This window comes from Lactuca saligna, chromosome 5 (genome assembly GCF_052625555.1).
Source record: "Lactuca saligna cultivar CGN05327 chromosome 5, ASM5262555v1, whole genome shotgun sequence".
Taxonomy (NCBI): domain Eukaryota; kingdom Viridiplantae; phylum Streptophyta; class Magnoliopsida; order Asterales; family Asteraceae; genus Lactuca; species Lactuca saligna.
The window spans coordinates 113186473-113209090 of record NC_136421.1 but is presented as its reverse complement, the minus strand read 5'-3'; the positions used below and the strand labels follow the sequence as shown (position 1 = coordinate 113209090).

General features: G+C 40.1%; 1 protein-coding gene and 1 pseudogene across 1 annotated transcript in view; one reads left to right on the top strand and one right to left on the bottom strand.

The window, feature by feature from the left end:
- The window catches only part of LOC145045610 (protein FAR1-RELATED SEQUENCE 5-like), a 58477-nt gene that overhangs the window by 13309 nt on the left and 22550 nt on the right, over positions 1-22618 (top strand). Inside the window, exon 8 of the mRNA XM_078993935.1 lies at positions 1112-1194. Coding sequence (XP_078850061.1) covers positions 1112-1194 — 83 coding nt within the window. The remainder of the gene's footprint in view (positions 1-1111; positions 1195-22618) is intronic.
- Positions 2834-2951, bottom strand: LOC144999370 (5S ribosomal RNA; annotated as a pseudogene).

The window sequence follows — 22618 nt, the reverse complement described above, 5'->3', positions numbered from 1 at the left end:
TATTTATTAGCTTTTTTTTTGGTCAAAATCAGTTTTTTCAGATTTTATTTAATTACTTGGAAATTATACCACTTTTTTAAGTTCAGTCTTATTATCAAATATTATTGAATTACATGATTTTTTAAATTCAGTTTATTTTTCTTTTTTTAGTTCCACTTTTTTTAAAAAAATATATTATGTGATTGATAAATATATGGGCCCATCTTAATTTATATAAATTTATAAAGATGATTAATATCAAAATTTATTGTGAAATGTTTTCTCATAACTTGAAGTAAAATATAGTTTCTTGTGTTCTTATCCACCAACTCAACAATCCAACAGCTCGCCATCACAACACCTTCAATCTTGATATTTACAAATTCAGTTTAGCATTCTCTTGAAAAATGCATGCTCTTAATAGCTGATTAATTCTCAACTAATCCAACTATAACACATCTAATATAAAATCAAAACCATTTTAATGTAAACAAACAACAATAGCTTATGTTTTTAACTTAAGGTAAAAATCACCTCCACTAGCTTCTGTCATCTAATATAAAATCACCTCCGGCAACTTACCACCTCCACTAAACACCGTCGTCACCACCTCCGATCCGAACAGAAAATGAGATAGATAGATAGATAGATAGATAGAGAGAGAGAGAGAGAAAGAGAGGGGGGAGAGAAATTGATAGGTGGTGATTTGAATGTCAAAGTTTTTGAAAAAGAAAGAAACGAGGGAGACGGGTGTTGTTGCTGCCAACGTTTGGGTGCTGCCGACGATGTTGCTACCGACGATCGATGTTGCTGCCGGCGATGGATGTTGCTGGATGTTGCTCCTGTCGGCCGATGGAGCTCTTGTGCTTGGGTTGTGAGGAAGAGAGAATAGACGAGGGAGGGACATATGGGTGAAGGAATTGGATTAGGGTTTTAAATGAATTGGGTTGGGTTAAAAAAAATTGGGCTTTTTAAAAACGAAAATTTGATTTTTTTTTTCTTAAAAAACCAATCTTTTCTTATAAAATTTATTTAAATAAGTTTTTTAGTATTCAAATTTTATAAAATATTTTTTTATGTACTTTTCATTTTATATTTGTGTAATATTCTAATTATTTATCTGTTTTTTTAGAGATGTTTAAGTTTTTTGGAATCAACTTGTCCGCTAAAGATGAAGATTTTTCTAAAAAAGCTTCAGCATTTTCCACCGATCAGGTTATATAATTATATCAATTATAATGCTTTCAAATACAATATATATATATATATATATATATATATATATATATATATATATATATACACACACACACACTAAATCATTTGAAATTTGATTGCAGAAGTTCAAGTCTCGCGAGGAATTATTGGAATGGACACAAAATACCGCATGTTCTTTAGGATATGTCATTGTTACTAGAAGATCAAAGGCATATGGGAACGACTTCGTGCATACAATCATACTTATATGTGATCGTAGTAGAGAGTATAAACCTAAAGAGTATACAAGTAGAGCATCTGGAAGCAAAAGGTCTAATTGTCAATTTCAATTGGACGGAAAGTATTCAAAAGAACATGATAAATGGACACTAAGGGTAATATGTGATGAACATAATCATCCACCGGCACAACATATGTAGGGTCATCCATTTGCAAGACGGTTATCTGTCGATGAGACTCGTTTGGTGGCTAATTTAACAAGAAAGAACAAGGCGCCACGTGACATCCCGTCAACATTGAAGGTTAAAAACGAAAACCATGTGTCGACAATTAAAACAATATACAATGCACAACAAAAAATTCGATGCACGAGCAAGTAGAAGAACTCCAATGTAGGTTCTTATCTCCCTTTTACACACCAATGATTATGTCTATGAGTTTACTCCAGGTGATTGAAATGAGTTAGAAAATTTATTCTTCGTTCATCTAACATCTTGGAAGATATGCGTGCATTTCCACATGTGTTGATAATAGATACCACGTACAAAACCAACAAATATAATAAGTCGTTGGTTCAAATTGTTGGTGTTATATCAACTCAAAAGACATTCTCTGTAGGCTTTGCCTTTATACATAGAGAAAAGGAGACCAACTATACTTGGGTATTAAATTGTCTAAATTCGACACTTGATACGTGTATACACCCACGTGTAATAATCACAGACACAGAGTTGGCACTCATCAAGGCATATGAAACAATTTTTCCGGATGCTGCCCGATTACTTTGTAGATGGCATATTGAAGAAAACATTTTGAAGCATTGCAATAAAATTATCACGTTGGAAGATGATCGACGCTCTTTTAGATCATTATGGAACTTACTAATTGAGTCTCCAACATTGATGGATTACACGAAAAACTACATGCGGTTTCAAATAATGTTGATAAAATATCCATGTAAGATTGCTTTTTAGCTATATTTCTAAATCATAACCTTCATATTATTATTTATTTACGTATTTGTTAACTATATTTCTAAATCACAACCTTCAGGTGTTTTGAAATACATAGAAGATACTTGGTTGAACAAGTACAAAGAAATGTTTGTATCTGTTTGGATTGATCAACATCTTAATTTTGGAAACAACACAACCAATAGAGTCGAGAGTGCACATGCCAATTTAAATAGATTTTTAGACTCTGCAAGTTCTAATCTCGATAGATTTGTGCAACGAATTAATGAAATTGTGCAGTCACAACTCACTTCAATCAATGAAAGCTTTGAAAAAAGCTTAATTTTCCGATATAAGCATCACAATTTGTACTGCTTTGGGTTACTAAGAGGTTCTGTTTCGAACGAAGCTCTTGATATTGTAACACCCCCCTCTGGCACGTATCACAATATTGTCCGCTTTGGGCCACTCGACACGAGGACTTCCCAGGGGGTCACCCATCCCGGTACTACTCCCGCCCGAGCACGCTTAACTGCAGAGTTCTTATGGGATCTGCTGCCCTCACGGCTTTAAAACGCGTTGTGATAGGGAAGGTATCCACACCCCTTATAAGGAATGCTTAGTTCTCCTTCCCAGCCGATGTGGGATCAGATCTAACTCACTTTCACCCCCCATTATAGGGTTCGACGTCCCTGTCGAACACATCGACCCGTACCCTAGCTCTGATACCATTTGTAACACCCCCCTCTGGCACGTATCACAATATTGTCCGCTTTGGGCCACTCGGCACGAGGACTTCCCAAGGGGTCACCCATCCCGGTACTACTCCCGCCCGAGCACGCTTAACTGCAGAGTTCTTATGGGATCTGCTGCCCTCACGGCTTTAAAACGCGTTGTGATAGGGAAGGTATCCATACCCCTTATAAGGAATGCTTAGTTCTCCTTCCCAGCCGATGTGGGATCAGATCTAACCCACTTTACATCCCCCCTCTGGCACGTATCACAATATTGTCCGCTTTGGGCCACTCGGCACGAGGACTTCCCAAAGCGGACAATATTGTGATACGTGCCAGAGGGGGGATGTTAGAAATGGTATCAGAGCCCTGGTTTGAGGGATTCGGACACGCCTTCGGGAGTGTTTGGACTCAAATCGAGGGATTGAAAGATTTTTCCAAAAGAAATTGTTCTTTAAAACCCGGAGAAGAGTCACAAGAAAGAGTAAAGTGTGTGACGTGCGCGACCGGTCGAGCTCAAGTAAGTATTCCCCATAGTACCCATACAAGTTTATGTTATGTTTATCAGCTTTATGAATATTGCATGCTAGAATAGGCTAAGGATCTAGGAGTGATGCCTTATGCGCCTGTTTATTTGTTACAGCTTTATGAATATTGCATGCTAGAATTGAGTAGACAGCAGTAGGATAGCCTGTTTAGGTTATGCCTGATAGTATGAGCTTAGCATCCTATGTTAAGTGTCGTTTCTTGTTCTAAGAACAGTTTTGGCTTGAGTCTGTTTTTCGTTATCTGAATGCTGCTTGCTTCGTGCTTGGTGGGATTCTGAGTAATGGGAGTGAGCCACTAGGTAAACACGTCACACCACATGTAATCAGGGTTGAATAATTCCAAAGTGTTGGAACTAGCCCTATTGCGCAGCTCTTGTTTGAGTCCAACCGTTGTAGGGACGGATCTTTTACTTGAAGGATTATCTAATCCTCATTACATGTGATGGTGTTTAGGTGGTGGCTAACTGGCACTATGAGGAGACCTACAGCAGCTGAGGACTAGTCGTGTTGAACTTGGGTTTTCTCTAGGGCAAGCCTAGGATGAGAATAACAGAGAGTAGCAGTAGTAAAGGGGAGCTGGTGGAGTCGAGGAATTCCTCGGAGAAGGTACGGATAGATGTGGAAGGTAGTATGGGCCCGTACTACTGAAAGTAGAGGATCCGTACCCGAGCCGAGGAAGGCCAAGATGAGACCAAGGAACCTGTAAGTAGTTGAGATCCCTCAGAAGGTAGCAGTACCACTAATGATTATTATGATGTTTTGCAGAATGGTGGTACTTCGACCGAGACCGACAGATGGCGGGTCAGGAGAGGGGTCAGGTTCGGGATCTGGCACCGAGCCGATTGAGGAGAGGCTACGTGAGTTCATCACGTCGGAGATCACTAGGGGCATCCTTGAGTCGACCCCCATCATCTTTGGGTCGATCAAGGAAGGGATCGTGGAGTTGATGGAGGATCGCCTACGGGCATTCAGGAGCGACTTGGCCTCTAGCCAGTCAGGATCTCGCACACTGTCCTTCAAGGACTTCAGGGGCAGTGGTGCGCCGGATTTCCATGGGGTGAAGGACCCCATTGTCGCCAGGTGGTGGATTGCGGATATTGAGTCCGCCCAGTTGACCAGCTTCTGCCCCGAGGGGTCGAAGGTGAGGTACGCAGCAGGGTGTTTACGGGACCGGGCCCGAGATTGGTGGGAGTCAGTGGGTGACTCGTTGGGAGCCTCGGCTATCGAGGCAATGACCTGGTCGGACTTTGTGGCTAGGTTCAGGGCAGAGTTTGCGCCAGCGGTCGAGCTTCAGCAGCTGGCCAGGGAGTTTCTAGACATGAGGCAGACGACAGAGACCGTGGCGGAGATCACCGCCAAGTTTCGGAAGAGGGCTTTATTGGTGCCCCAGTATGCAGGTGACGAGGATATGAGGAGGACTCGTTACCATGATATGCTACGAGCTGACATTCGGGAGCATGTTAGCTTTTCGGCTTGCCCTACCCTGGACTCCATGATTGCCAGGGCTAGGGAGAGAGAGATAGATTTGGAGCACATCCGGAAACGGAAACTTGAGGATGGTCAGGCATCAGGGGCTTCGGGGAAGAAGCCCAAGGGATCAGATGGGAGGCCAAAAGGCCAGTCGGGACCGAGCCGCTGCAGGAGGTGCGGCAGGCCGCACGAGGGGGCGTGCAGGATGGGATCGTCAGGCTGCTACAAGTGCGGCAAGTTTGGGCATATCAGCAGGGATTGCACTGCTCCTGCGACAGTTATTCAGTCATCGGAGTTGCTGTGTTTCCACTGCAACCAGAGGGGCCACAAGAAGGCCAATTGCCCCATGTTGACAGTTTCAGCGCCAGTGAAGGCGCCAGCTCCAGCGACCCTGCGGATCACGGATGGCCGTCAGGGCAAGGCGGAGGCTCCAGTGGTGAGGAGTCGGGCATTTCAGTTGACTGCTGAGGAGGCACGCGCCGCGCCCGATGTGGTGACGGGTATGATTCCTTCCTTCTATCTTTTATTTTACGTTGTTATGATATTGATATGTGCTCCGTGTGTATACATGTGTATTAGGATCGTTCCATGTGAACGGCATCCCGGTTCAGGTATTGTTCGACTCGGGTGCATCCCGATCGTTCGTTTCTCTTGCTCTTAGCAAGAGATTTCATGAGACTTCAGGCGAGTTAGATTGCCCGTTAGAGGTAGAGATTGCTGACGATCGATCGGTGCGAGCGTCGATGGTGTTTCGAGATTGTGTCCTGCGACTGTTTGAGGAGCGTTACCTGGTAGACTTGGTTCCCATTCCATTGCGTGGGAACAAGGTGATTATTGGTATGGATTGGTTGAGCCCTAATGGGGCAGTGATAGATTGCGTACAGCAGCTAGTGCGAGTCAGGACCCCAAGCGGGGGAGAGTTAGTGATTCATGGAGAGCGGCCGCAGTGTGGACCCACTGTATGTTCAGCAGCGAGGGCTAGGCGCTACCTTCAGCAGGGATGCGCGGGTTATGTCGCGTATGTGATGGATACCCGGGAGGCGGGTAAGGCGACCGTGAGCGAGGTCCCGGTGGTTCGAGATTTTGCTGATGTTTTCCCGGAGGAACTACCTAGGATACCTCCGGAGCGACAGGTGGAGTTTAGGATTGACCTCATTCCCGGTGCGGCTCCGATAGCCAAAGCACCATATCGGTTGGCTCCTCCCGAGATGCAGGAGTTGTCTACGCAGCTGCAGGAGCTGCTGGACAAGGGATTTATTCGGCCGAGCAGTTCACCCTGGGGAGCCCCGATTTTGTTCGTAAGAAAGAAGGACGGGTCGCATCGGATGTGTATAGATTATCGGGAGCTGAACAAGGTAACGGTGAAGAACCGATACCCGCTTCCAAGGATTGACGACCTATTTGACCAGCTTCAGGGAGCATCTTGGTTCTCCAAGATTGACTTGCGTTCGGGGTATCATCAGATGAGGGTCAGGGAGGAGGATATGCAGAAGACTGCGTTTCGGACGCGCTATGGTCATTACGAGTTCGTGGTGATGCCGTTTGGGCTCACCAATGCTCCTGCCGCGTTCATGGACCTCATGAACCGCGTGTGTAGACCGATGCTGGATCGGTCTGTGATAGTCTTTATCGATGATATCTTGGTCTATTCCAAGACTCGGGAGGAACACGAGGAGCATCTGAGGGAGGTATTGGAGACCCTGAGGAGGGAGAGATTGTATGCCAAGTTCTCCAAGTGTGAGTTTTGGTTGCGCGAGGTGCAATTTCTTGGACACCTCGTCAACCAGAACGGGATTCTGGTTGATCCGGCCAAGGTCGAGGCCGTGATGAGATGGGAGGTCCCGAAGTCTCCATCCGAGATTCGGAGCTTCCTGGGATTGGCGGGCTACTATCGGAGATTTATCCAGGATTTCTCCAAGATAGCCGTACCCCTGACACGACTGACGAAGAAAGCCGTGGTCTTTCGGTGGGGACCCGAGCAGCAGGCTGCGTTTGAGATGCTGAGACGGAAATTGTGTGAGGCACCAATCCTAGCCCTGCCTGAGGGCGTTGAGGATTTTGTGGTTTACTGCGATGCGTCCATTTCGGGGTTGGGCGCAGTTCTGATGCAGAGGGGGCATGTCATTGCCTACGCTTCGCGGCAGCTCAAGCCTCACGAGGCAAATTACCCGACGCACGATTTGGAGTTGGGGGCGGTGGTCTTTGCCCTCAAGATTTGGCGGCATTACCTCTATGGGGTTCGGTGTACCATCTACACGGACCACAAGAGTTTGAGGTACCTCATGGACCAGCCGAATCTGAATATGAGGCAGCGGCGGTGGTTGGACGTGGTGAAGGATTATGATTGCGAGATCCTTTACCACTCGGGGAAGGCCAATGTGGTGGCCGATGCGCTTAGCCGCAAGACGGTGCCGATCAGGGACGTCTGTTTGAGGATAACTGTGGTGACTCCCCGTTGGAGCAGATTCGGGAGGCTCAACAGGAGGCTATCAAGGAAGAGCATCGGAAGAGCAAGCGTGTAGTGGGTCAGGTTTCCTCCTTTGATTATGATGGCAGAGGGCTTTTGACATTACACCGTAGGGTGTGGGTGCCATATCACGGTGGTGTGCGTCAGATTTTGATGGAGGAGGCGCACAAGTCCCGATTTTCTATTCATCCCGGGGCGACGAAGATGTATAGGGATCTTCGTCTGGATTATTGGTGGCCTTGCATGAAGCGGGATGTGGCATGGTACGTCGAGCGGTGCTTGACCTGCAGGAAGGTCAAGGCCGAACATCAGAGGCCGCATGGCAAGATGCAGCCGTTGGACATTCCACTGTGGAAATGGGAAGATATCACGATGAATTTTATCACAAAGCTTCCCAGGACCGCACGGGGAGTGGATTCGATTTGGGTCATCGTGGATAGATTGACCAAGAGTGCTCACTTTATTCCGATTCAGGAGAGCATATCGGCCGAAAAATTGGCCGGCATCTATATCAGGGAGATTGTGGCACGGCATGGGGTGCCAGTATCGGTAATCTCGGACAGGGATGTGCGTTTTACTTCCAGATTCTGGAAGAAATTTCATGACGAGTTGGGCACTCGTCTGCATTTCAGCACCGCCTTTCACCCGCAGACAGATGGTCAGAGTGAGCGGACCATCTAGACTTTGGAGGACATGTTGCGGGTGTGTGTTCTGGATTTCGGTGGTAGCTGGGATACCTATCTTCCTTTGGCTGAGTTCTCCTACAACAACAGCTATCACGCGAGTATTGACCGACCCCCGTTCGAGATGTTGTATGGGCGGAAGTGCAGAACCCCGATATGTTGGGGGGAGGTTGGCTAGAGAGTCATGGGAAGCACCGAGGTGGTGCTAGAGACGACCGAGAAAATCCAGCAGGTGCGGAGCAGACTTCAGACTGCACAGAGTCGGCAGAAAAGCTACGCCGATAGACGCCGATCCGACTTGGAGTTCCAAGTCGGGGATATGGTCCTCCTGAAAGTGTCGCCTTGGAAAGGTGTCATTCGATTCAGGAAGCGGGGCAAGTTGGGCCCAAGGTTCATCGGACCGTTCAGGGTTGCAGCCCGGGTGGGCAAGGTGGCGTATAGGCTGGATCTGCCAACCGAGCTCAGTCAGATCCACAACACCTTCCATGTTTCGCAGCTGCGGAAGTGTCTGGTGGACGATTCAGCAGTAGTACCGTTGGAGGATATTCAGGTTGATGACAGCTTGAATTACATTGAGCGCCCAGTCGCAATACTTGATAGAAAGACCAAGACGTTGAGAAACAAGTGGGTAGAGCTAGTAAAGGTGCAATGGCAGCACCGCAAGGGTTCGGAATGGACTTGGGAACCAATGGACGAGATGATGGAGCACTACCCCAAGCTGTTTCAGGACCAGGCAGCAGACTTCGAGGACGAAGTCTAAAATAAGTGGGGAAGATTTCTAGCACCTGGTTTCTGGTATGTGAATTTTATTTGAGCATTGCCCTAATTTAGCCTTGGACTCGGCGAGTCATGGGGTCCGACTCGCCGAGTAGGGACGAGACTCAAGACACGTTTTAAGTAGGCGACTCGACGAGTCCATATCCTGGACTCGGCGAGTCACCGCTGCTGGATGAAACCCTAAGTTTCAAGGGTTTGCACCCTATTTAAACTCTCATTCCGCCCCAACTCGTCCCCATTCACCCCCAGAACTCCCCCAACATCGTTTTCCCTTGTTTCCTTGAGAGTTTGAGGTGTTCTTGGTGTGTTCTTGAAGGTTTTGAGGAGTAAGAGGAGTAGATCAAGAAGAGGAGAAGGAGATCAACCATCTTTGTGTCATTTCAACATTTCCCTTGAGGTATATCTCGTTTTCCCCTGTTTCTATGCTTAGGATGTCATTTGGGACACTCTTGAGCAATTCTCCAAGCTTGTTTGTGCTTAAGGACTCGTAATAAGTGGATTAACCTTTAGATCTAGGCAATATTGAGCTCCAGGAGCTCAAATCTGTGAGCTTTATGGCCCCATGTGGCTTGTTCATCCTAGATTTACCCTTTTGAGGCATTTTGCACCCTAAAATCCACATTAGTGAATATCCACACGTAAAGTTGGAAACTTTACGTATGATTTGTGTCCTAGAAGTCCAGATCTATGAATGGCATGGACTGAAACCGAGTAAATCTGTGTATTTGGTGGATGCATGGCGACGACTCGGCGAGTCGCATAGGTGACTCGGCGAGTCTGGTCGCGAGTCACCGATTTGGTCCCTTCTTCATGTGTCGAGTTGAGCCATGAGTCACAGGGGGTGACTCGATGAGTTGGAAGCTGAACTCACCCATGTTAGGACTCGGCGAGTCAATGCCCTGACTCGGCGAGTCCAAGGCAATCTTCATAGATCAAGAACAGACTCGGCGAGTTGTTCATACAACTCGACGAGTCTTAGCATAAAGTGTGCATCGGATGAAGATGAACTCGACGAGTTGTTCATGCAACTCGGCGAGTGGGATGAAGGAGTTGAACGTCAGTTAGAAGGTGAACTCGTCGAGTCATAGCCCGACTCGACGAGTAGAACCAGGGACCCAGGACAATGGTTTGCTAGGGACTCGGCGAGTGGTGATCCACTCGGCGAGTCGGGTCAACTGAAAGTTGACTCTAGCTTTGGCTTAGAGCTAGACCGGGGGTAAAATGGTCATTTTACCTAAAGGTCAGTTAGCAGTGTTTGATTGAGTATGTTGTGGGAATTGCAGCCGGAGGACTCCCGGAGCAGCAGCAGTCAGTTAGTTCCCGATCAGTTCAGCAGCTACTTTGAGGTGAGTTACCTTCCAGTAGCAGTGGGTCTAAGGCCACAATGCCGACCCACCAGTAGGAGATGTATGATAGATGATTGTCTTTGTGATATCATCTAAGTTTGCTATTACCTGATATGTTATATGCTAGCATGATATGTTGTATGTGATAGTAGTAGAGTTTGGTTGTTAGGACCGAAGGGTAGTCAGACACCCCAGATACGTCTGACAGTATGTGATGATATGTTTGCATGCTGACTTGTTATGTTATATGTGATCGTAGTGGTAGGGGGTGAAATAGTCCCCGAGGATCGGTTGTTAGGACCGATGGGTAGTCAGCACCCCAGAATGGCTTGACATGGGTAGTCAGCACCCCAGAATGGCTTGACACGGGTCAGACGGCACCCCAGAATGGCCGTATGGGTAGGTCGGCACCCCAGAATGGCCGTACCGGGTAGTCAGGCACCCCAGAATAGCCTGGCAGTACGTATGTTATGTGTTTGTATGGTATGCGGTACGTTGGGGGAACTCACTAAGCTTTGTGCTTACGTTTACAGTTTTGTTTTCAGGTACCTCTGCATCGAAGGGGAAGGAGCCGGCGCGGTAGCGGCACGTCATACACACACTCTTCGGTTTCCGCATTTATGAGATTTACTGGGATTGTACTCTGATATTTTGATGGGATGTATGGTTTGACTTTTTAGGACATGGTTGCGATGTGTTATGGTGTGAACAAACAATGTTTTTATTTATTAATGTTTTCTAAAGTAATACCTTAAAAATGAAATTTTTCGGACGTAAAAATTGGGTCGTTACAGATATAATAGTAGGAGAGCTCCAAAGGTTAAATGCGTCAAAGTTAGACTCCTCAAATTGTGGTTGCAAACTCTGTACCAGTTGTGGGTTACCATGTGCTTGCATGCTTTCTGTTTACTTAAACTCAGGTTAGTATGTTCAGTTACAACATACATAAATTTTTAAATATTACAAAAATATTTATTTTTTATTTTAATACAGGCGAAGAAATACCCTTGGATTTAATAGATATCTTTTTGAGAAAGCTTAGTATTTCTGATACGAAGCCTGAAAAAAAGGCGATATTTGTTGCGACAATGAAGTTGAAAAGTATAAAGAAAATTTCAACAAGCAGACAGAAGCAGGAAAAAAATATATTTGAAAAAACTAAAAGAGATATACGATTTGCGCACAATTGATGTTGGAGAACCCACAGTTCAAAATAAGACCCGCGGACGACCGAGTATGAAGAAACAGCATAAAAAGAATGTCAACCCTCCAAATCAAGCTCCTCCTAGATGCAACGACTCTACCACATCAAAGTTGATTGGGTTGGATTTAAATAAAGAACCTGAAAGACATAATTATTCGTACGACATTAACTTAAATGAAGAACCACAGATGCATGATCCATTCCTAATGAAGAGTATTCCTAATGTATTTCATGATTACATCGACAAGATACAAGATGTACTCGGTGAAACTGTGGGTTTCGAGAGGTAGCTGTTAGTCTAGGGCACAGTGAAGACCAATGGCTATACATTAGGCAACAATTGCTTGAAGAGTTAGAAAGTCAATTTTATGCATACCAACACGTTTTTACTGATGGGTTCAATGCGGTATACGAGTCTTTGTGTTGGTTCGAATCACCTGCATATTGGCGACATTGGATGATTATGCCTTTGACTGGTTACTTGATTGCTAACAAGTTTGGTGTGATTGTTCATTGTCCAAGCCATGAATAATCTACAACCTGCTTCCCTCTTTGGAGAGGTCCTAAAGCGTTTCAATCTCACCAAACATTACAGTGGCACTTGTAGACAGACAATATATTTCGGTGTCTTTAAAAAGAAATTACTCAATGCCTCCGACCACAACATATTGGAATGCTCATAAAAGTTCGTCTCCATCTTTCTGGAAAACTATGTATTGGTCGCGTTTCGAATTATAAAATCAACATAGGCCTCGTAGTTCTGAAATACCTTGGATACATATCAAGGATTAAGTATGAATGTAATTGAACTCTTTTGATATGTATTGCTTTCAAAATTTTGTTTTATTATTAGTATGTCATATTTGTAGTCTTTTGTTATAATATTTTTAAATAAAACGATTTTAATAAATTACATACAAATAACCTAAAAAATATATAAAATATATATATATATATATATTTAACCTATTTTATTTTGCAAGTTTAATAACCTAAAAAATATATAAAAATTTATATTTTACCTATTTTATTTTGCAAGTTTAAAAAAAAAAAAAAAAAAAAATTATATTTAAGATCTTTTATTTTGCAAATTTAAAAAAGATTATTAAAATACTTTTACATAAAAAGGTATTATGATTAGTAAAAAATTCATCATTATTTATTAAGTATTTAATAATTATAAATAAAATACATAAAATTATTAGATAATGATGATTATTAAAAGGTAATTATTATTATAATGATTTGTTTATTTGAGGAAAAAAAGTAAGATAATAATGATGAGGGATCCTTTAAGACTATTAAAAGATATAATTAGATGAACTCAAAGTTATTTGGTTATAAACTAGATTTTACTTTTTATTAAAATACACAAACACACCAAATTTTTTTATAAATAGAGACCGATGTTTACATATTTTTGTATAAAACCTAAATTTATTTATGATTTCGATAAACATATGGTTGATGATGTTTACCTTATAATGATTCATAATATTTTTTTAGTGAATTACTATTGTAAGGCATGATTCTTTTAACTATTAGCATGATTTGACAACATAATGAATCATAACAAACCTTAATAAATTATGATATTCTTGGGAAAATATTATATGATATATTATGTTTTACAATATTTTCAGAATTAATGGTTCAATGACAATATTATATGATTCAACATGATTTTCATAGACAAAATTGTAAAAATGGTCCCTATAGTTTGTCAATTTCTTTAGGTAAAATCCAAATAAAGTTTATTAGCAAAAAAATGTTTCTATTTAATGGTTTTGTTGTGGTTTTGGTCTATAACTCTTTAAGTTTAACAACTATTAATTTTTAGCAAATAATGGATTTACCCCTAGGACCATTTATGTAGTTTTATCTTTTTCCCAAATTACAAGGACTAATTATGCAATTTTTATTTTTTCCTTTTATTGAATTATTATATATTAATTATTTTATAACTTTTTTCTTATTGTATTATTAAATATTAATAAATATTATTTTTAATATATTATATTTAAATATTAATAAATATTAATTTATTTGTTTATTAATTTTATTTAATTAATTTTCTTTATTTTATTTTTTATTGCGTTAATTGTTTTTTTATTATATTATGATATATTAATAAATATTATTTATAATATATAATATTTATGTATTAGTAAGTGTTACTTTATTGGATTATTAATTTCATTTAATTAATTTTTTTAATTTTTTTATTACGTTAATTCTTTAATTAGATTATTAATTTAAACTTATTATTTTTATTTATAGCAAATAATATTTTCTTAATTTTTTTTATTTTCTTTTAATTTCTTTCTTTATTGTTTTAAATAAAAATACCAAAAAATCTAACCAACCCTACCTTTCCTAATTTATTTTAAATATTTTGAAAATAGCATATTTTGGACAAAACTACCACTATCACTCAGTCACAACAAATCACTATCTAGCTATCTCCAAGAGATAAATATTATATGTATATAATTTCAGTAATTATTCACGAAGTGAGATCATCGTGTATATTTTAGTTTTTGTGTATTCACATGTATCAAAGTTTGTTATATATTTCAATAAACTTATTATTTGAACTTATAATTTTGACATATATAATTTCCCTAAAAATATTTTTACATGAATACCAAATCCGATTATATGCTACTCGGCGGTCGGCCGAACGAGTACCAAATAACGAGTTCTACAACCTTGTCAGCACTTGTAGTGGCTATGATGGTTTGAAAACCCTCGATCTAACATTGTCTTCATCGATGACAGTATCTGTAATGAATGGTCGGCTCAAGGATGTATGCTTTATGAGGTTTATTGCACATTGTGTGGGTAGTCGGCTGCTGTAGTTTTCGTCGAGAATGGTCGACTGTAGTCGATGATGGATGATTTCCAGCGAGATGATACGACGACTCAAGGTGGTAAAAAGCAACGAATGAGGAGCTGACCAGAAGTGTTTTAATTAATTAATTTTTATTTTATTTTTTTCTTTATTGGATTAATTCTTTTTCATTGGATTGTTATATATTAATAAATACTAATTTTATTATATTATATTTATATCTTAATAAATATTATTATATTATATTATATTATATCTGTCAAAATCCTCTATATCTGCCACTAAGCTGACCATATTCTGCTACAACCACCAGGAGGTCTGATCCAAACACTCATGCTCAGCTCCTCTATTCATTGCTTTTTACCACCTTGAGTCGTCGTATCATCTCGTTGGAAATCATCAATTATCGACTACAGTCAACCATTCTCGACGAAAACTATAACAGTCAACTACCCACACAATGTGCAATAAACAATAGAAAGCATACATCCTCCAACTGACCATTCAATACAGATACTGCCGTCGATGACGACAATGTTAGATCGAGGGTTTTCAAACCACCATAGCCACTACAGGTGGTGGCAAGGTTGTAGAACTCGTTATTCGATACTCATTCGGCCGACCGCTAAGTAGCGGATACTCAGTTTTGGTATTCATGTAGAAATATTTTTAGGGAAATTATATATGTCAAAATCATAAGTTAAAATAATAAGCTTATTGAAATATAAATTTGTATGTGCTGAGATGTCTTTTTATTATTTATTAAAATAAAAAGATTCTGCTCCGTTTGATTGTCCGCAGTCCTTTTTGAAAGATTATATGTATTCTCAAAAGATGATTGGATGCTCTTGCTCGTTGGCATGTAGACTTGACGTGGGGGAGCTTTTCCTCCTTGACCTTTTGAAGATTTTTTCCTATAGGCATTAGGGTTAGGAGTTGATGGCTGCTGGTTGTGCTTCTCTTTGTTGGCCGCATTAGTTGTACTTGACTTTTTCGAACGAAGTTTGAAGTTTTACCTTGAATAACCTTGTTTGGAACAAGACGTGCAATATCGTTCTGTGGGGTCTTTCTCATAGATGATTTTATGCCATCTTCCTTCGTTTTTCCCATGCCTAACCAGACCCTATTAGGTTAGGCTTTTTCTTCAGAAGATCCACCTTAATGTAAACCCTTGTGACACCGAGTCGAGATGGGGGTCGGACCATCCAATTAATAGCACTTTGCCTACTACGTTAGCAATAGTAGTAGTCTTGAAAAAAAAAGATCGGAAGATTCGGAAAACGGAATCCACATATTAACGAATCTGAAGAGCCAATCTTTGTGTACGTTGCATCTTTCAACCAAAGCTTAATGGTTTCTTTTAGAAATGTTGGAATAGATCTCAGAGTAAAAAAATTGTACATTCGAGTAATGCAAACAATCCTAACAAATTTTGATACATTTGAATACACAAAAACTAAAATACACACGATAATCTCACTTCGTGAATAATTACTGAAATTATATATATATATATATATATATATATATATATATATATATATATATATATATATATATATATATATATATATATATATATATATATATATATATATATATATATATATATATATATATATAATATTTATCTATTGGAGACAGCCCGATAGTGGTTTGTTGTGACTAAGTGATGGTAGTGGTGTTGTCTAAAATATGTTATCTTCAAAATATTTAAAATAAATTAGGAAAGGTGGGGTAGGTGAGACTTTTTGGTATTTTTATTTAAAACAATAAAGAAAGAAAATAAAAATAATTAAAAAAAATATTATTTATTATAAATAAAAATAATAAATTCAAATTAATAATCCAATCAAAAGAATTAAAGCAATAAAAAAATGTAAATAAATTAATTAAATGAAATTAAAAATCCAATAAAATAATAATTACTAATAAATAAATATTATATGTTAAAAATAATATTTATTAATATATAATAATCCAATAAAAAATAATGAATGCAATAAAAAAGAAATTCAAAAAAAATAATAATCAAATAAAGTTATATTTATTAATATATAAATATAATATATTAAAATAATATTTATCAATATATAATAATCCAAAAAAAAAATAATACAATAAGAAAAAAGTTTTAAAATAAAAGTAATTAAAAGAATTAAAATACAATAATTCATTAAAATGAAAATGAAAAATTACATAACTGGTCCTTGTAATTTGGAAAAAAAATATAACTGCAGAAATGGTCCCGGGGCTAAATCCATCATTTGCCAAAAGTTAACAGCCATTCTGTTAAACTTAGCGATGTTGGGACTAAAACCACAACAAAACCACCAAATAGGGACTTTTTTGCTAATAAACTTTTTCTTAGACCTTACCCAAAGAAATTGACAAACCACAAGGACCATTTTTGCAATTTTGTCATTTTCGTATAATGAGCCATAATAATACCTAATGAATCATATAAATTGTTTAATGACTCATAACACAACCAATGAATTATGAAAAACCTTCATGAATAATGCAATTTATAGTTATTTTATCTTATAAATCGCGATAAGATAAACATCTTCGAAGATAAGTGTTATTATATAAAAAATGAATCAAGAATTCTCATATAAATAACAATTCATCTTCTGCTTTAACCATAGCTATGTTATACATTATTGAAATTAAAACAAGAATGATAAACAAATTTTGATACTCTAAATGAAATGTCAATAGTGGTCTTTATTTGTAGAGAAAAAAAAAATCAACTTTTGTGCACTTTGTTTTTAATAGAAATAAAATCTAGTTTAAAACCACATAGTTTTTGATAGAAAAAAAAATATTAGCTCACCAACCACCATGTGACATACAAAAAACTGAAGGGTTTTGAGCATTCTAACACTCCTATGGTGTACATGCAACCCTAGATGCTTTGGATCTATGTTTTCTTTAATTATACATGCAATATTGTTTCCAAAGCATTAAGCCTACAACTAACATACAAACGACATAAACATCATAGAAATGAGTTACAAAATTACCTCTTAGTTGTAGCTTGTAGTTTTGGTGTTTAAGAACTTAGCACCAATAGTATGAATGCCTCAAATGGAATCAGAACACACCTTTGGACAGGATGACTTTTGAGAGAATATCCACACACCAAATCGGCTCAATGATCTTTCAAGAACTAGTACCCCATTTTGGAGGCTAAGGGGCTTCTTATATAGTGTGGCTTAATTAGGATTACACCATGCAAACCCTAATGTGCATGACTTTCCACATTCCTTAGACTCCATGGGTTTTAACCTCCATGGAGTATCCATGGTTCACCACATGGATTTAGCCCAACATAAAGAACTATAGATCATAAGCCCACCTTATAAGAATGAATGATTTACCAAATCAATCCCCCTTTATTTAATTAGTCTCTTTTGATCACAAAATTAATTCCAAACTAATTCTTGATTAATACTAATTAAATAATATGATTTCATATTAATACATTAGAACTTATAATATATTAACAAATCTTAAATAACCTCTTCTCAAAAGTCCATACTTTCAAATTTTCCTGGTGATATGCAACCCAAATGGACCATGCTACTCTCGGGTCAAGTATATACCAATTATAGTTATGGATTTAGAAACTAATCCAACAAAAACACCACCCCTACAAAATTAACAATCATGCACTTTCCTCTCAACAGATTTTCATTTCTCATTTGATCACATGTGTGTATCTATGTATGTATGTGTGCGACTAACTTACCTGCTGCAATTTGTCAAGAATTTTCTGGTGAATGTCTTTCAAATCAAGTAGATAGAGATCCTTCATATCTTCTATCTATAATAAGAATGAACATTATTTTAGGAGTTCAAGAAAACTATGTATCGGGAATTTCTACTGTTATTAAAAATAATTTAATTTCAGATACTATAGTATTTTAAAATTTTTAAACTCATCAACCAGGTGAACTATTCCAGTTTAATTACAAATTATTGTTGTTCATAGGCTTTAAATTTTAGAAATTAAGCATTGTATCTCAAGATTCTTACATTTTCAACTTCAAAATTGAAATGGAGTTAACAGGTCCAATAGAATTTGTTATATAAATTGTAAAATATATTAGTAACGATGTTGAATCTACAACAAGATCGTATCAATTTTGCAAACAAATAATACAATATTAGACATTAAAATAGAACTGCAAAGTACAATATATTCTTGGTTTGTTAGATTAACGTTATTGTATGATCGTGTAAAAGGACATTCAATAATCAAATAGGATACATACCAAACAGACGCCTAGTTATTATAGCTAGGGTTTTGGTACCAATCAATTGGACGTAGCAATTGGAGGTAATCTCTAAGCTCGGGTTTTAAAATACCTAAAATCCCATTTTAAGTACTCATGAGTATAGTAGCAATCTTCACACTATGTCCAATCACAATGGACAATCTACTAATACTCCATGACAGTCTTGTAACGCCTCAATTCTTAGGTATTGCTTAAATAAGATTTATTGGGTTAAGCTCTACTCGACGAGTTGGTTAACTTACTCGTTGAGTAGCAGTGAGATAGGATCGCGCGTTAAGTGACCTACTCGACGAGTCCATATTGGGACTCGACGAGTAGGAGCTGGCAGAGGAAACCCTAAATCCCAGGTTTGCACCCCTATTTAAAGGCACCTCGGCCTCCCTTGGGTCTCTTTATAGATCTAGAGAGTCCTTATACGTGTGTGAGTGCATTTATATGGCGTTTGAAGCTTAGAAAGAGAATCTTAGAGGAAGAAAGCTAGGAGTGCAAAGGAATTGAAGCAAGGAAGGCGTGGAAAGCAGGTTTTACCTCAGCTAGCATCCTTTGGAGGTATCAAAGTGCCCTACTTACTTCTTTTTTCCCTTTTGTTGAGTTTCTAGGGCTTTTTATGGATTTTCAAGTTGGTATGATGAGCTATGGGCTAGATCTGAAGTTGTAACTTTAGATCTGGACCCTCATTGGATTCTAGAGGCATAAAGTTACAGTTTTGGTCATGATTGAGGTCCCTCTTGGGCATGAAGCCCCATTAAGAGCTTAGATTTGGCATTAAGCGCCTTTAAAGCCATGTATGCACGTAAAGTTTGCAACTTTACCTGATAACCATGCCCTAGAAGCTTGGATATGTGATTTGGAGCCGCTGCATGGCTCAAAACAAGTCTGTATGGAAAGAGAACTGAATAGACTCGGCGAGTCGCAAGGTTGACTCGACGAGTCACATGAAGATGGCCGTGAACTCGATGAGTTGGATGAACAACTTGGCGAGTTCGATGAAGATTACCATAATACTTGACGAGTTGAAGAACAACTCGGCGAGTCGGATGAGTTTTCTCTTAGATATGTATGTGTGGGTATCCGTCGAGCTGCAAGGAGGGAACTCAACGGGTGGCCTTAAAGTTTAAACGAGAATCAAACGAACTCGACGAGTCACCGCGATGACTCGGCGAGTGGGATTGTACTTCAAGGAACTCGGCGAGTAGCCGAGGGTACTTGGCGAGTTGGGGTCAACATGGACTGTTGACCTTTACTGAGGATTTTGACTTTGACCAGGGGTTGACTAGTGGGTTATGGAGTACCTTATAAGGCTAAAGACTTATGAGTATATTGTACTATGATCATAGGTGGTGGAGCCTGTGTCGGGTGATCCGAGAGTTGGAGTGTATCTTTCGAGTCGACATTTGCAAGGTGAGTTATCCTTACTATATCGATAGGGTCTACGGCACCAAGGCCGACCTTTTAGTTGTTACTGTTATGGTATGCGATATGTGGTTATGATTTGTTAGATCGGAATCATGGTAGACTATATTCTATGCTATTATGATCCATAGGGATTGGTATGTTAGTGACCTGCTAGGTCGGTACTCTAGTTACGAGAGAATTCTATGATTGATGACTAGTGGTAAATATGCTTGATGTTTATATATGCCAATATATGATACTTATGTGCACATAGTATTTACTTGTTGGTTGGGTTGAGGCAGTCCTACTTTGTGCTGTAGGCAAACACACCCTATGAGCGGTCCGAGAAGACTGTAGGCCCACGTGGCAGACCAGTCATGTCGAAGGCTCGGGATAGATCCAGACAGACTGTAGGCCCAGTAGGGCGGTCCAGTCAGGCCGACGACCCAGTATGTGTAACACCCCGTTCTTCAAGTGTTTAATTATGAGTCCCTGAGGTTTTAGAGAAAGGTAATTCTGGTCCTTTTCGAGAAATGAGTTTCATCCGAGAAGGTTTCGGGCGAGTGTATGTGTTAGAAGTATTGGGCTTCTCGTCACCCTCATATGAATGTACGTTATTTGAGAGTGGGTTTAGATTAGATGAGTTGCGGTGCCTCGAAGTTGATCATTGTTTATAGTTCTATGTGGAATAAGAAGGAGATGGTCCCATGCATGCATGGCATGCATGCATGCTTTTGATTTTTGAAAGGTGGCTGGGTACGCCCAGTGTAAGCTGGACTTACGCCCAACGTAATGGGACGAAAGGTTGCGGGTGGCCGGGTGAGTACGCCCATCGTACCAGGGAGGTATGCCCAGCGTACTCTCAGAAACCCAAACCCTATTTTTAGGGTCAGCCACTATATAAGGAACATGTTGGTTCACCCCTCAGCCCCCTTATGCTCATCTTCAACCTCAGAGAAACCCTAGATCTCGTATTCTCTCATTTTTGGGTGTGTTTGGCCTTGGAAAGCTCTTGTTGGCAAAAGAAGGGCTTGAAGGAGAAAAGGGAAGTTGTCAAAGAAGAAGAAGAACGTGTGGAACTTGTGGATCTGAAGAAATACCACCCTTTGGAGCTGGTTTAAGGTATAAAGCTTCTTGCTTGACCTTCATATTGCTTAGATCTATGTATTTTGAAGCTTTGTTATCATTCTTGTCCCAAAAGTCCTCATCTTGTTGCATAGTTCGATTTGGTCAAGATTATCTGTCCTTTCAGACCTTTGGAGAGGTCTTGAGTGATAAAAATGAGGTCCCAAGGGCTGTAGTTTTTCCATGTATGAGTTATATAGGTCTTAATGGATTAAGACCTTGGATTTAGAGCTTAAGGACGTCCCAAGTGATAAAGTCAGAGACTTTATGATTTCTAATCATATTTGGCCTATGGATCTGAAGTTTGGGCTTAAGAGCTTAAGCCATTAAGATGTTAAAAGGACTTAATGGATCTCGCAGTTACGCCCCGCGTAACCTTCGAGTATGCCCCGCATAGCGGGCCAGTGTCCACTTTTCTTTTGAAGATCATTGAAGTACGCCCAGCGTACTCCTCCTGTGGACTTTCTTTTGGGCTTTTATGTTGGGCCATTTGTGGGTTGGTGGTGTTTGGGCCAAGTCTGGAAAGTATGAATAGAGTATTTTGGGCCCAATTAATATTATGGATATTGGATCTATGCCCATTTGGTGAGGTGGGCCCAATTTGGTAAATTGGGCCAATGTTGGACTTTGTGTGAGATTGGGACTTTGGTCTTGGCCCGATAAGTGGAAGTATGTTGACCTAATGCTTATGCTTGTTATGTTGGGTAGTTCGGGATTTGCGGTGAGTTGGTGGTTCGAGAGTCTGCTTCTTCCATTCAGAGTATCGGCATTCGCGAGGTGAGTTATCCTCACTATATCGACAGGGTCTAAGGCACCAAGGCCGACCCTTTATTGGATTGTGATTCGGATATGATTGTTATGTTATTGCTTAATATGTCTGCATCCTGGTAGCTAGGATGGTATGCTAGAGACCTTATTAAGGTCGGTTTCCCGATATGTAGAGTAATGCTATGCTAGTGACCGGTTAGGTTGGTAACCTGGTTAGGGTAATGATATGTTATGTGATCTGCTTGATCGGTTTGTTGACTATGACTGTTATATGATTGTATGCTATGTGCACATTGTTGTTTGGACTGGAGATGGGTTGAGGCGGGTCCTGCTTTGTGCTGTAGGCCAAGATACCCATGGCGGACTGGTTATTCCGAAGGCCCAACGAGCGGTCCGGATAGGCTGTAGGCCCCACGAGGGCGGACCAGACCTGCCGAGGCTCGGAGAGTGGACCAGGCCGACTGAAGGCCCGATGCGGGTGGACCAGTCATACTGTAGACTCAGAGAGTGGACCAGGTGGGTTGAAGGCTCGGTGCGGGCGGACCAACCACACTTTAGACTCGAAGGACAT